The sequence below is a fragment of the Salvelinus namaycush genome, unplaced genomic scaffold (assembly GCF_016432855.1).
Source record: "Salvelinus namaycush isolate Seneca unplaced genomic scaffold, SaNama_1.0 Scaffold310, whole genome shotgun sequence".
Taxonomy (NCBI): Eukaryota; Metazoa; Chordata; class Actinopteri; order Salmoniformes; family Salmonidae; genus Salvelinus; species Salvelinus namaycush.
Genome location: NW_024060009.1, coordinates 157,152 through 172,112, shown reverse-complemented (window position 1 = coordinate 172,112; position 14,961 = coordinate 157,152). Strand labels below are relative to the sequence as shown.

Sequence of the window (14,961 nt, the reverse complement as noted above, 5' to 3'; positions counted from 1 at the left end):
GAATCTAAGGATATTAATTAATTCCTCCACTTTTGTAAAGCATTTGATACAATACAACACAAGTTCCTAATAGAATCGTTGTAGTGTACGCCAGGGTTGCCCTATTTCAGCTTTCAACCCTGAACAAAAAAGTTTTTTCAATATTTGGAAAATAAATACAGATATCTCATATCTCATATAAAGATATCTCAGTTAATAGACGATACAGCTCTGTTTCTAAAAGACAAGGATCAAGTTGCTATTGGATTTAATATGATCACATTATTGTCTTCTGTTTCCGGTCTGGAACTCATTTTTTTTTTTAATATTGTCCATATGTAACTCAAATTACCAATCTATTGAGAATATTCCAGTGAACGATAATGACATATTTAGGGGTGCACATGGTGAAAAACCATATTGTCCGTCAACATCTCAATTTCGCTCCGAGATGAAAGTAATCAAAAAACCATCTTTAATAACTGGCTCCAGTGTGACCTCTCTAGTATTGGACGGGTTTTACTGTCTGTCACGTTTTGTCTGCCATGCTCTATCCCTATCTGTAGCCGATCAAACCAGCAAGGATATCAACAACACTTTCCTAGACTTTACATGGAAAAATATACAACACAAACAACACAAACTTAAGAAGTCTGTAATATCAAACCAAAAGAGCTGATGGTGGGATAGAAGTTCTAGATTTCATTGATATCAACAATACCTTTAAAGTAAACTGGATAGAAAGATGTATAACTCTGAATTAATATGGTACTTCATTCCCTGTCATATTTTTAGGAAATTGTGTGGTCTTCTCCAGCAAAATTACCCATCAAACTGTCCCAATTTCAAGAACAAGCCCTTTTAGCCTGGAAACTATGTTATGTCCATAACTTCTCCCCACACAAAACACTTCCGTGGAACAACAAAGATATTGTTGTTAAAAACAAGTCTTTGTTCTTCACTAAGTGGTTTGAAATAAATATTATATTTGTGCTTGATTTATTTGATAAAGAAGAAAATCTACTCTTTTAGAGAAAGTTCTTAGAAACATAACTTCCCAATACATTATAAAGAATGTGATACTATATCCAAAACAATACCTTCAGGACTTACTAAATTAATGATGTTTGAGTACACGTCAAGATAGATGCAGGATTTGTTAGAAGGTTGCCCCCTGTTGGATAAGAAATGTAATAACACATTCATAAAATAACTTTTTAACTCCAACAAGATCCCCCCCTAGAGGGAAATTCCTCTGGAATGCATATATTACTGAAATTGAATGGAAGAAAGCTTGGTTGCTCACTCACAAATTTTGTATATCAAATAAAGTAAAAGAAATTCACTTTAAAATCTTGCACAAAATATACTTTAATAATCAAATAAAAAGGTTACGACTGAAGCATTGTGCAGGCTCGTTTTGCATGTCCCGGTGCCACGGGTGGGCGGAGTTAATACATTTTAGACCATTCCATTGGTCCTTAAGAATAATCGCCACTCACCCGGGGTACCGGCACATGCAAAACGAACTCGCCTATTGCAGTATTCTAAAACACTGGTTCATCAAAACACATTTATCAGATGGCGGTAGACTGATAAACTAGTTAGCTAGTATGGACTCAATATTGACAAATATTAGATGTATAAACTGTATATTATGACTAAAGATGATAATATTCTCTTACCACATGGTTAATTTAGAAATTTGACCAAAACGTAGCAAAGAAATCGTGAAATAACATTCTCCAGGCGAACTGAAACAGCAAAACGTGCCGTGATTGGACATTTCAATTGGAATAAAATTATACGCCAATCAGAAGGGCTCACCATGCAATGTGACAGAAGCTGTTCGACCAATGAGGCTCCCCCTCCACAAAATTCGTATTTTTTTGTCTGCACGAGCCGGTTTATCCGTGGTAAGACGTTTCAAATCTGTCGATTTAGTTACCAACTTTTAACCGAATTTGTGATATTTGGTCAAAGATATATTGAGGTAAAAAGAAAAGTTGCAAACTAGCTTACCATACTTTCAAAAAAACAGCTGGATATAAGTGAAGTTTGTTTTCAGCCAAGTAAGTTAGAGGCTAGCTAACGAACTTGTTTTGCTAACATATATAACGTTAGGTATATGTTCATGACATTAACGTTAGCTACTCAACTTATTCAGTTAATTTTTTACGTTGTTAGGTTGCTAAACTAGCAAACGTTAGCTAGCTGGGTAGCAACAAACCCTAGATAACGTTAGCCAGCTCGCTAGCTAGCTCTGCATACACAGTATCGTTAGTGAGGCAAGCAAGGCAGTGACAGAGTGTGCTGTGAGCATCATCAACGTGCCCTTTCAATACATCTACGGTGCCTAATTATACATCTTATCTCACTACACCTTTCTGTGTCACACTGCCTGCAGAGACTCGGTAGTTAGGTAACTAAGATGATGGATGCTCTGTCTGTGGTGACCCAGCTCCGGGACCTGGCGTCGGAGCCCCAGAACCGGGAGGCAATAGTCCAGGATCAGGGCTGTCTCCCCGGTCTGGTTCTCTTCCTGGACCACCAGGACCCGCAAGTGCTGTTCGCCACCTTGCAGGTCTGTTTAACCTGCTACTGGCCCCAGCTACAGAAACCACAATGAGAATCAATCAAACAAGCAAGAACAGAACAGACAAAAACAGAGATCCCATAAATCACTATATGACTAATAGGTTACAGCTGCAGAATGAGCTGTATTTGTTTACGTTGTAGTATAGCTAGTTGGAAACTAGAATTTTTCCACAAGAAGAAACAAACAAAAACACAACAGAACACAAGGCAGTTCCTTCTAATATAATTGTCTCCTGCCATCCTTCCAAATCTTGTCTCGTTGAGCAAAGGAAGCCTGGATGACTGAGGCTAAATCTAACCAGACAACCAACAATACACATTCAAAAACAATGCCAACATGACAGTGACACTCAACATCCACCTGGAACTTGTGAACAGGATGTAGTAGTGGCTCTTAATGATTTGTAATCTCTCCTGTCAGACTATGCGCTACCTGGCAGAGTGGCCCCTGAACATCACCACTATGAAGAATGAACTGGGTATGATGGTCAGCCTGGTGACCCTGATGGAGAGGTCAGTCCACTCTCTCAGGTCCCTGTTTAACTGTGTGTGTGTGTGTAAAAAAACTGTCTACCTGTGGTTTTGGCATCACAATTGTGAATTGCAACAATGTGCATCAAACAACTGGGCAAATTAATGTTTTCAATTAATCCTACTCCTCTTGGTCCTGTCTCTTTTTGTACTAACTATCTGGCACTGACTCTACACACATCCACTGGACTGTACACACTCACACATACTTACACTGACAACACACGCACACACACACACACACGCACACACATAACATGTGTGCACCACATACGCTGCTGCTATTGTCTTATCTATCCTGTTGCCTAGTAACTTTACTCCTACCTATATGTACATAGCTACCTCAATTACCTCGTACCCCTGCACATCAGCTCGGTACTGGTACTACCTGTATATAGCCATGTTATTATCTGGTACTCCCTGTCTATAACCAAGTTTTTGCCTGGTACTTCCTGTTTATAGCCATGTTATTACCTTGTACTTCCTGTATATAACCATGTTATTACTGGTACTTCCTGTATATAACCATGTTATTACCTGGTACTTCCTGTATATAACCATGTTATTACCTGGTACTTCCTGTATATAGCCATGATATTTTTACTCGTTATTGTTATTGAGGAAGTGTATTTATTCCTTATCGTTATTAAAATTTAACATTTCTGCATTGTTGGAAAAGGACCTGTAAGTAAGCAAAATACAATTTGATAAGTATTTGATTTGTAGGAGTGGGGCATCTGACATCCTGGTCCTGTCTCTTGTAGGAGTGGTTTGTGTGATGACATCAATGTCCTGTCACGGGAGGTGTATGGAATCCTGAGTGCCCCGCCCACCCCAGCCCCCCCCAGCCCAGAGAGAGAGAGGAGGAGAAACAAACCCCAGTTCTTCCTCAACGCCTCCAAAGGGAAGAACAAGTCTGTCACTCTGCACATCCAAGGCCTGGACAGCACTGTGAGTGTATATACAGTACCAGTCAAAAGTTTGGACGCACCTACTCATTCAAGGGTTTTTCTTTATTTTCACTATTTTCTACATTGTTGAATAATAGTGAAGACATCAAAACTATGAAATAACACATATGGAATCATGTAGTAACCAAAACAAATGTTAAATAAATCTAAATATGTTTTTGATTCTTCAAAGTAGTCACCCTTTGCCTTGATGACAGTCTACTCTATATATACATACAGTTGAAGTTGGAAGTTTACATGCACTTAGGTTGGAGTCATTAAAATTCGTTTTTCAACCACTCCACAAATTTATTGTTAACAAACTATAGTTTTGGCAAGTCGGTTAGGACATCTACTTCTGATAGGCTAATTGACATAATTTGAGTCAATTGGACGTGTACCTGTGGATGTATTTCAAGGCTTACTTTCAAACTCAGTGCCTCTTTGCTTGACATCATTGAAAAATGAAAAGAAATCAGCCAAGACCAATAAATTGTAGACCTCCACAAGTCTGGTTCATCATTGGGAGCAACGCCTGAAGGTACCACGTTCATCTGTACAAACAGTAGTACGCAAGTATAAACACCATGGGACCATGCAGCCATCATACTGCTCAGGAAGGAGACGTGTTCTGTCTCCTAGAGACGAATGTACTTTGGTGTGAAAAGTGCAAATCAATCCCAGAACAACAGCAAAGGACCTTGTGAAGATGCTGGAGGAAACAGGTACAAAAGTATCTATATCCACAGTAAAACGAGTCCTATATCGACATAACCTGAAAGGCCGCTCAGCAAGGAAGAAGCCACTGCTCCAAAACCACCATAAAAAAGCCAGACTACGGTTTGCAACTGCACATGGGGACAAAGATCGTACTTTTTGGAGAAATGTCCTCTGGTCTGATGAAACAGAAATAGTACTGTTTGGCCATAATGACCATCGTTATGTTTGGAGGAAAAAGGGGGAGGCTTGCAAGCCGAAGAACACCATCCCAACCGTGAAGCACGGGGGTGGCAGCATCATGTTGTGGGGGTGCATTGCTGCAGGAGGGACTGGTGCACTTCACAAAATAGATGGCGTCATGAGGAAGGACAATTATGTGGATATATTGAAGCAACATCTCAAGACATCAGTCAGGAAGTTAAAGCTTGGTCGCAAATGGGTCTTCCAAATGGACAATGACCCCAAGCATACTTCCAAAGTTGTGGCAAATGGCTTAAGGACAACAAAGTCAAGGTATTGGAGTGGCCATCACAAAGCCCTGACCTCAAACCAATATAAAAATTTTGGGCAGAACTGAAAAAGCTTGTGCGAGCAAGGAGGCCTACAAACCTGACTCAGTTACACCAGCTCTGTCAGGAGGAATGGGCCAAAATTGACCCAACTTATTGTGGGAAGCTTGTGGAAGGCCAACAGAAACGTTTGACCAAGTTAAACAATTTAAAGGCAATGCTACCAAATACTAATTGAGTGTATGTAAACTTCTGACCCACTGGGAATGTGATGAAAGAAATAAAAGCTGAAATAAATCAATCTCTACTATTATTCTGACATTTCACATTCTTAAAATAAAGTGGTGATCCTAACTGACCTAAGACAGGGAATTTTTACTCGGATTAAATGTCAGGAATTATGAAAAACTGAGTTTTTTAAAATGTATTTGGCTAAGGTGTATGCAAACTTTCGACTTCAACTGTATATATACACACAGCTCACTACATACATATCCTCAGAAGTCAGGCTTAAGTCAGGAAAGCCTGGGGGAAGGCATAAATATGCTAAAAAGGGGTCTAGTGGTGGAGTCTAAATAGAAACGAGTGAAGCGTTGCTACTTAACAAACCAATCAAATGTTTTGGGTGAGTGGAGCTTCAAACAGGTGGTGTTTCTCTAAACATTTCTGGTTTGTGTGGTTCCATGTCATTTCAGCCCCACCATCTCAGATTTTCCTTTAAACCATTTCTGTAGTTAGAAACAGATCAGATTAGCATTCCTGCAACACTATTATTTGTTTTAAATATCATTTAAATTTGACAGATAGGAATAGAGCAGGGCAGACAAAACGTGAGAAATCAGGCTAATTGATTGCACCCAAATTGGCCATTTTTAATTCATAGAATTCATATAAATATCCAATAAATATAGTACCTAACATCCGGTTTGGACCAAACTTGTTTCTAACAATGAGTAAGACCCGAGGAATAGAACGAAATGGTCCAAAGCCAACCACCCCACGGACCCCCCCTACCCACCCCACGCCAATCCCACACCACGGACCCCCCCTACCCACCCCACGCCAATCCCACACCACGGACCCCCCCTACCCACCCCACGCCAATCCCACACCACGGACTCCCCCTACCCACCCCACGCCAATCCCACCCCACGGACCCCCCCTACCCACCCCACGCCAATCCCACACCACGGACCCCCCCTACCCACCCCACGCCAATCCCACCCCACGGACCCCCCCTACCCACCCCACGCCAATCCCACACCACGGACCCCCCCTACCCACCCCACGCCAATCCCACACCACGGACCCCCCCTACCCACCCCACGCCAATCCCACACCACGGACCCCCCCTACCCACCCCACGCCAATCCCACCCCACGGACCCTACCCACCCCACACCAGCTTGATGCACATCAGCCTCATTACTTTGTCGTCAAGAAGGAGCGATCTTGAGGCCATCTTTACTCTGTTTTGTAGAAAGAATCCCCTCTCGGAGGGCTTACTGGAAACGGGGATCATCAACAGTCTTCCAGTTTTGCCTAGTCGAATAGAAACACACACCCAACACTAATGTCCAAGCATCTTGAGATTTATTAACCTATGAGGGAAATTTGCCTTTGACATCGACGGGTATTTCCATCAATTAAAAAAATCATTATTTTGCAGTGGACATTTTTTTTTTTTTTTCAGACAATTTGTCCGGCAACAATTTTATTCATTGGATTTTCATTTAGTTTATCGGCTAAAAGCCGGCGTTTACCGGCTTACGGAAACCCTGCTGTATACTAACTAACTGTGTGTTGTCCAGGCCCAGCGAAGTGTGTGTGAGGAGGCTCTACTGAAGGTGAAAGGAGTGATCAGTTTCACCTTCCAGATGGCTTCCAAGAGATGTACCGTTCGCATCCGCTCTGACCTGCCCACTGAAGTAACTCACTCTGTCTCTCTCCATCTGTCTCTCTCCGTCTGTCTCTCTCCGTCTGTCTCTCTCCGTCTGTCTCTCTCCGTCTGTCTCTCTCCGTCTGTCTCTCTCCGTCTGTCTCTCTCCGTCTGTCTCTCCGTCTGTCTCTACATCTGTCTCTCTCGCTCTCCATCTGTCTCTCTCGCTCTCCATCTGTCTCTCCACCTCTCCATCTGTCTCTACATCTGTCTCTCTCGCTCTCCACCTCTCCATCTGTCTCTCTCGCTCTCCGTCTCTCTCCATCTGTCTCTCTCCATCTGTCTCTCTCCATCTGTCTCTCTCCATCTGTCTCTCTCGCTCTCCGTCTCTCTCCATCTGTCTCTCTCGCTCTCCGTCTCTCTCCATCTGTCTCTCTCCATCTGTCTCTCTCCATCTGTCTCTCTCGCTCTCCGTCTCTCTCCATCTGTCTCTCTCCATCTGTCTCTCTCGCTCTCCGTCTCTCTCCATCTGTCTCTCTCTCCGTCTCTCTCCATCTGTCTCTCGCTCTCCGTCTCTCTCCATCTGTCTCTCTCGCTCTCCGTATCTGTCTCTCGCTCTCCGTCTCTCTCCATCTGTCTCTCTCGCTCTCCATCTGTCTCTACATCTCTCTCTCTCCATCTGTCTCTCTCGCTCTCCGTCTCTCTCCATCTGTCTCTCTCGCTCTCCGTATCTGTCTCTCGCTCTCCGTCTCTCTCCATCTGTCTCTCTCTCTCTCCATCTGTCTCTACATCTGTCTCTCTCCATCTGTCTCTCTCTCTCTCCATCTGTCTCTACAGCTGTCTCTCTCGCTCTCCACCTCTCCATCTGTCTCTCTCGCTCTCCGTCTCTCTCCATCTGTCTCTCTCGCTCTCCGTCTCTCTCTCTCGCTCTCCGTATCTGTCTCTCGCTCTCCGTCTCTCTCCATCTGTCTCTCTCGCTCTCCGTCTCTCTCCATCTGTCTCTCTCGCTCTCCGTCTCTCTCCATCTGTCTCTCTCGCTCTCCATCTGTCTCTACATCTGTCTCTCCACCTCTCCATCTGTCTCTCGCTCTCCGTCTCTCTCCATCTGTCTCTCCACCTCTCTCCATCTGTCTCTCTGTCTCTCCGTCTGTCTCTCCGTCTGTCTCTCTCGCTCTCCCACTGTCTCTCTCGCTCTCCATCTGTCTCTACATCTGTCTCTCCACCTCTCCATCTGTCTCTCTCGCTCTCCGTCTCTCTCCATCTGTCTCTCCACCTCTCTCCATCTGTCTCTCTGTCTCTCCGTCTGTCTCTCTAGCTCTCCCACTGTCTCTCTCGCTCTCCATCGGTCTCTCCATCGGTCTCTCCGTCTGTCTCTCTCGCTCTCCATCGGTCTCTCCATCGGTCTCTCCCGCTCTCCATCGGTCTCTCCGTCTGTCTCTCTCGCTCTCCATCGGTCTCTCCGTCTGTCTCTCTCGCTCTCCATCGGTCTCTCCGTCTGTCTCTCTCGCTCTCCATCGGTCTCTCCATCGGTCTCTCCATCGGTCTCTCCGTCTGTCTCTCTCGCTCTCCATCGGTCTCTCCATCGGTCTCTCCGTCTGTCTCTCTCGCTCTCCATCGGTCTCTCCATCGGTCTCTCCGTCTGTCTCTCTCGCTCTCCATCTGTCTCTCCATCGGTCTCTCCGTCTGTCTCTCTCGCTCTCCATCGGTCTCTCCATCGGTCTCTCCATCGGTCTCTCCATCGGTCTCTCCCGCTCTCCATCGGTCTCTCCATCGGTCTCTCCGTCTGTCTCTCTCGCTCTCCATCGGTCTCTCCATCTGTCTCTCCATCGGTCTCTCCATCGGTCTCTCCATCGGTCTCTCCCGATCTCCATCTGTCTCTCTTGCTCCATCTGTCTCTCCATCGGTCTCTCCCGATCTCCATCGGTCTCTCCCGCTCCATCTGTCTCTCCATCGGTCTCTCCCGCTCCATCTGTCTCTCCATCGGTCTCTCCATCTGTCTCTCCCGCTCCATCTGTCTCTCCATCGGTCTCTCCATCTGTCTCTCCATCGGTCTCTCCATCTGTCTCTCCTGCTCTCCATCTGTCTCTCCCGCTCTCCATCTGTCTCTCCGTCTGTCTCTCCCGCTCCATCTGTCTCTCCATCTGTCTCTCCCGCTCCATCTGTCTCTCCATCGGTCTCTCCCGCTCTCCATCTGTCTCTCCCGCTCCATCTGTCTCTCCATCGGTCTCTCCCGCTCTCCATCTGTCTCTCCCGCTCCATCTGTCTCTCCATCGGTCTCTCCCGCTCTCCATCTGTCTCTCCCGCTCCATCTGTCTCTCCATCGGTCTCTCCCGCTCTCCATCTGTCTCTCCCGCTCCATCTCTCTCCATCTGTCTCTCCCGCTCTCCATCTGTCTCTCCCGCTCCATCTGTCTCTCCATCGGTCTCTCCCGCTCTCCATCTGTCTCTCCCGCTCCATCTCTCTCCATCGGTCTCTCCCGCTCTCCATCTGTCTCTCCCGCTCCATCTCTCTCCATCGGTCTCTCCCGCTCTCCATCTGTCTCTCCCGCTCCATCTGTCTCTCCATCTGTCTCTCCATCTGTCTCTCCCGCTCCATCTCTCTCCATCTGTCTCTCCCGATCTCCATCTGTCTCTCTCGCTCTCCATCTGTCTCTCCCGCTCCATCTCTCTCCATCGGTCTCTCCCGCTCTCCATCTGTCTCTCCCGCTCCATCTCTCTCCATCTGTCTCTCCCGATCTCCATCTGTCTCTCCATCGGTCTCTCCCGCTCTCCATCTGTCTCTCCCGCTCCATCTCTCTCCATCGGTCTCTCCCGCTCTCCATCTGTCTCTCCCGCTCCATCTCTCTCCATCTGTCTCTCTCGCTCTCCATCTGTCTCTCCGTCTGTCTCTCCCTCTGTCTCTCTCGCTCTCCCTCTGTCTCTCTTACACACACACACACACACACACACACACACACACACACACACACACACACACACACACACCTGCCTACAGAGCTAGACACACAGATTAGCCCATTGGTTAAAGTGTTGTAATTTAATAGTGTCCATCTCTCCCTGTAGAGTCTGGCGTCGGCCATCGCTGCTACCAAGGTGCTGTCAGCCCAACAGGTGGTGAGGAATGAAGTTGGGGAGGAGGTGAGACACTTGGCTCAGGAAAGAATGAAAGAACAATGGACTGATCTTTCATGTTAATTTATGTGTGCCTCTTCTCCCTCCCCTTCTCTCCTCCCTCCCTCCCCTTCTCTCCTCCCTCCCTCCCCTTCTCTCCTCCCTCCCTCCCCTTCTCTCCTCCCTCCCTCCCCTTCTCTCCTCCCTACCCCCCCTTCTCTCCTCCCTACCCCCCCTTCTCTCCTCCCTCCCTCCCCTTCTCTCCTCTCCTCCCTCCCCTTCTCTCCTCCCTCCCCTTCTCTCCTCTCCTCCCTCCCCTTCTCTCCTCCCTCCCCTTCTCTCTTCCCTCCCCTTCTCTCTTCCCTCCCCTTCTCTCCTCCCTCCCCTTCTCTCCTCCCTCCTCCCTCCCCTTCTCTCCTCCCCCCTCCCTCCCCTTCTCTCCTCCCTCCTCCCTCCCCTTCTCTCCTCCCTCCCTCCTCCCTCCCCCCTCCCTCCCCTTCTCTCCTCCCTCCCCCCTCCCTCCCCTTCTCTCCTCCCTCCCCCCTCCCTCCCCTTCTCTCCTCCCTCCCCCCTCCCTCCCCTTCTCTCCTCCTTCCCCTTCTCTCCTCTCCTCCCTCCCCTTCTCTCCTCCCTCCCCTTCCCTCCTCCCTCCCCTTCTCTCCTCCCCCCTTCCTCCCCCCTCCCTCCCCTTCTCTCCTCCCTCCCTCCCCTTCTCTCCTCCCTCCCTCCCCTTCTCTCCTCCCTCCCTCCCCTTCTCTCCTCCCTCCCCCTCCCTCCACTTCTCTCCTCCCTCACCTCCTTCCACTTCTCTCCTCTCCTCCCTCCCCTTCTCTCCTCCCTCCCCTTCCCTCCTCCCTCCCCTTCTCTCCTCCCCTTCTCTCCTCCCTCCCCCCTCCCTCCCCTTCTCTCCTCCCTCCCCCCTCCCTCCCCTTCCTCCCCCCTCCCTCCCCCCTCCCTCCCCTTCTCTCCTCCCTCCCCCCTCCCTCCCCTTCTCTCCTCCCTCCCCCTCCCTCCCCTTCTCTCCTCCCTCCCTCCCCCTCCCTCCCCTTCTCTCCTCCCTCCCCCCTCCCTCCCCTTCCTCCCCCCTCCCTCCCCTTCTCTCCTCCCTCCCCCTCCCTCCCCTTCTCTCCTCCCTCCCTCCCCCCTCCCTCCCCTTCTCTCCTCCCTCCCTCCCCTTCTCTCCTCCCTCCCTCCCCTTCTCTCCTCTCCCCTCTCCCCTCCCTCCCCTTCTCTCCTCTCCCCTCCCTCCCCTTCTCTCCTCCCTCCCTCCCCCCTCCCTCCCCTTCTCTCCTCCCTCCCTCCCCTTCTCTCCTCCCTCCCTCCCCTTCTCTCCTCCCTCCCTCCCCTTCTCTCCTCCCTCCCTCCCCTTCTCTCCTCTCCCCTCTCCCCTCCCTCCCCTTCTCTCCTCTCCCCTCCCTCCCCTTCTCTCCTCTCCCCCCTTCTCTCCTCTCCCCTCTCCCCTCCCTCCCCTTCTCTCCTCCCCTCCCTCCCCCCTCCCCTTCTCTCCCTCCCCTTCTCTCCTCCCCCCTTCTCTCCCCCCCTTCTCTCCTCCCCCCTTCTCCCCCCCCCTTCTCTCCTCCTCCCTCCCTCCCCTTCCTCTTCTTCCCCTCCCCCTTTCCCCCCCCCCTTCTCTCCTCCTCCCTCCCCTTCTCTTCTCTCCCCCCCCCCCCCCTTCACTCCTCCCTCTCCTTCTCTCCTCCCCCCAGGTCCTGCTCTCCCTCAGTGTGTGTGGTGGTAATGTGAGGGAGGAGAACGTATCAATACCAGACTACCTCCCAGAAGACGAGAGTCCCGAGAGCGAGACGGACCGCGCCGTGTCCCGTACCGCAGCCAAGGACAACACCTCTGGCAGCTGGCTCGGTTCAGCAGCCACTTTCCTCACCAGATCCTTCTACTGGTGAAACTGGGGTCGTCAGGAGCCGGCATGGCTGTTCTCACAGGGGACACCTGAACTGAGAACACAGCAGAACTGCATCCGTATGGCTTCATCCCCATTCTACAACACATCTCCTGTAGTGTACACTATGGTGCATCCCCATTCTACAACACATCTCCTGTAGTGTACACTATGGTGCATCCCCATTCTACAACACATCTCCTGTAGTGTACACTATGGTGCATCCCCATTCTACAACACATCTCCTGTAGTGTACACTATGGTGCATCCCCATTCTACAACACATCTCCTGTAGTGTACACTATGGTGCATCCCCATTCTACAACACATCTCCTGTAGTGTACACTATGGTGCATCCCCATTCTACAACACATCTCCTGTAGTGTACACTATGGTGCATCCCCATTCTACAACACATCTCCTGTAGTGTACACTATGGTGCATCCCCATTCTACAACACATCTCCTGTAGTGTACACTATGGTGCATCCCCATTCTACAACACATCTCCTGTAGTGTACACTATGGCTTCATCCCCATTCTACAACACATCTCCTGTAGTGTACACTATGGCTTCATCCCCATTCTACAACACATCTCCTGTAGTGTACACTATGGTGCATCCCCATTCTACAACACATCTCCTGTAGTGTACACTATGGTGCATCCCCATTCTACAACACATCTCCTGTAGTGTACACTATGGTGCATCCCCATTCTACAACACATCTCCTGTAGTGTACACTATGGTGCATCCCCATTCTACAACACATCTCCTGTAGTGTACACTATGGCTGCATCCCCATTCTACAACACATCTCCTGTAGTGTACACTATGGTGCATCCCCATTCTACAACACATCTCCTGTAGTGTACACTATGGTGCATCCCCATTCTACAACACATCTCCTGTAGTGTACACTATGGTGCATCCCCATTCTACAACACATCTCCTGTAGTGTACACTATGGCTTCATCCCCATTCTACAACACATCTCCTGTAGTGTACACTATGGCTGCATCCCCATTCTACAACACATCTCCTGTAGTGTACACTATGGTGCATCCCCATTCTACAACACATCTCCTGTAGTGTACACTATGGTGCATCCCCATTCTACAACACATCTCCTGTAGTGTACACTATGGTGCATCCCCATTCTACAACACATCTCCTGTAGTGTACACTATGGTGCATCCCCATTCTACAACACATCTCCTGTAGTGTACACTATGGTGCATCCCCATTCTACAACACATCTCCTGTAGTGTACACTATGGTGCATCCCCATTCTACAACACATCTCCTGTAGTGTACACTATGGCTGCATCCCCATTCTACAACACATCTCCTGTAGTGTACACTATGGTGCATCCCCATTCTACAACACATCTCCTGTAGTGTACACTATGGTGCATCCCCATTCTACAACACATCTCCTGTAGTGTACACTATGGTGCATCCCCATTCTACAACACATCTCCTGTAGTGTACACTATGGTGCATCCCCATTCTACAACACATCTCCTGTAGTGTACACTATGGTGCATCCCCATTCTACAACACATCTCCTGTAGTGTACACTATGGTGCATCCCCATTCTACAACACATCTCCTGTAGTGTACACTATGGTGCATCCCCATTCTACAACACATCTTCCTGTAGTGTACACTATGGTGCATCCCCATTCTACAACACATCTCCTGTAGTGTACACTATGGCTTCATCCCCATTCTACAACACATCTCCTGTAGTGTACACTATGGTGCATCCCCATTCTACAACACATCTCCTGTAGTGTACACTATGGTGCATCCCCATTCTACAACACATCTCCTGTAGTGTACACTATGGTGCATCCCCATTCTACAACACATCTCCTGTAGTGTACACTATGGTGCATCCCCATTCTACAACACATCTCCTGTAGTGTACACTATGGTGCATCCCCATTCTACAACACATCTCCTGTAGTGTACACTATGGTGCATCCCCATTCTACAACACATCTCCTGTAGTGTACACTATGGTGCATCCCCATTCTACAACACATCTCCTGTAGTGTACACTATGGCTTCATCCCCATTCTACAACACATCTCCTGAAGTGTACACTATGGCTGCATCCCCATTCTACAACACATCTCCTGAAGTGTACACTCCCCGTCATGGATTGGTGTAAGCATTGGCTGTAGGTGTGCACTAGGGGACAGAGAGAGAAACAGGATGTGACCAGAGGTGTAAAAAGTAAAGATACCTTCATAGAAAATAACTCAAGTAAAAGTCACCCAGTAAAATACTACTGGAGTAAAACTCTAAAAGTATTTGGTTTTAAATATACTTAAGTTCCAAAAGTATGAATTACGTCAAATTCCTTATATCAAGCAAATCAGACGGCACCATTTGCTGTTTACATGTTCTATTGACTGATAAACAGGGTCAAACTCCAACACGCAGACATCATTTACAAACAAAGCATCTGTGTTTAGTGAGTCCTCCAGATCAGAGGCCGTAGGGATGACCAGGGATGTTCTCTTGATAAGTGTGTGATTTGGACCATTTTTCTGTCCTGCTAAGCATTCAAAATGTAACGAGTGCTTTTGGGTGTCAGGGGAAATGTATGGAGTAAAAAGTACATTATTTTCTTTAGGAATGTACAGTTGAAGTTGGAAGTTTGCATACACCTTAGCCATATACATTTAAAAACTCAGTTTTTCACAATTCCTGACATTTAATCCTAGTAAAAAATTCCCTGTTTTAGGTCAGTTAGGATCACCACTTTATTTTAA

General features: G+C 48.0%; 1 protein-coding gene across 1 annotated transcript; it reads left to right on the top strand.

Annotated features, from left to right (window-relative positions):
- Positions 1-1,833: 1,833 nt before the first annotated feature.
- Positions 1,834-14,720, top strand: armc1l (armadillo repeat containing 1, like). Its single transcript, XM_038985246.1, has 7 exons — positions 1,834-1,895; positions 2,387-2,563; positions 2,999-3,090; positions 3,873-4,059; positions 7,098-7,214; positions 10,228-10,302; positions 11,982-14,720. Exons 2-7 carry the CDS (start codon positions 2,411-2,413, stop codon positions 12,174-12,176), a joined length of 819 nt encoding a protein of 272 aa, XP_038841174.1. The 5' UTR covers positions 1,834-1,895; positions 2,387-2,410; the 3' UTR covers positions 12,177-14,720.
- The last annotated feature ends 241 nt before the right edge of the window (positions 14,721-14,961 follow it).

Coding starts and splice junctions, on each gene's coding strand:
- armc1l (XM_038985246.1), top strand. CDS start 2,411: ATGATGGATGCTCTGTCTGTGGTGACCCAGCTCCGGGACCTGGCGTCG. Junction 2,564..2,998: donor TGCTGTTCGCCACCTTGCAG/GTCTGTTTAACC, acceptor CTCTCCTGTCAG/ACTATGCGCTACCTGGCAGA. Junction 3,091..3,872: donor CTGGTGACCCTGATGGAGAG/GTCAGTCCACTC, acceptor TGTCTCTTGTAG/GAGTGGTTTGTGTGATGACA.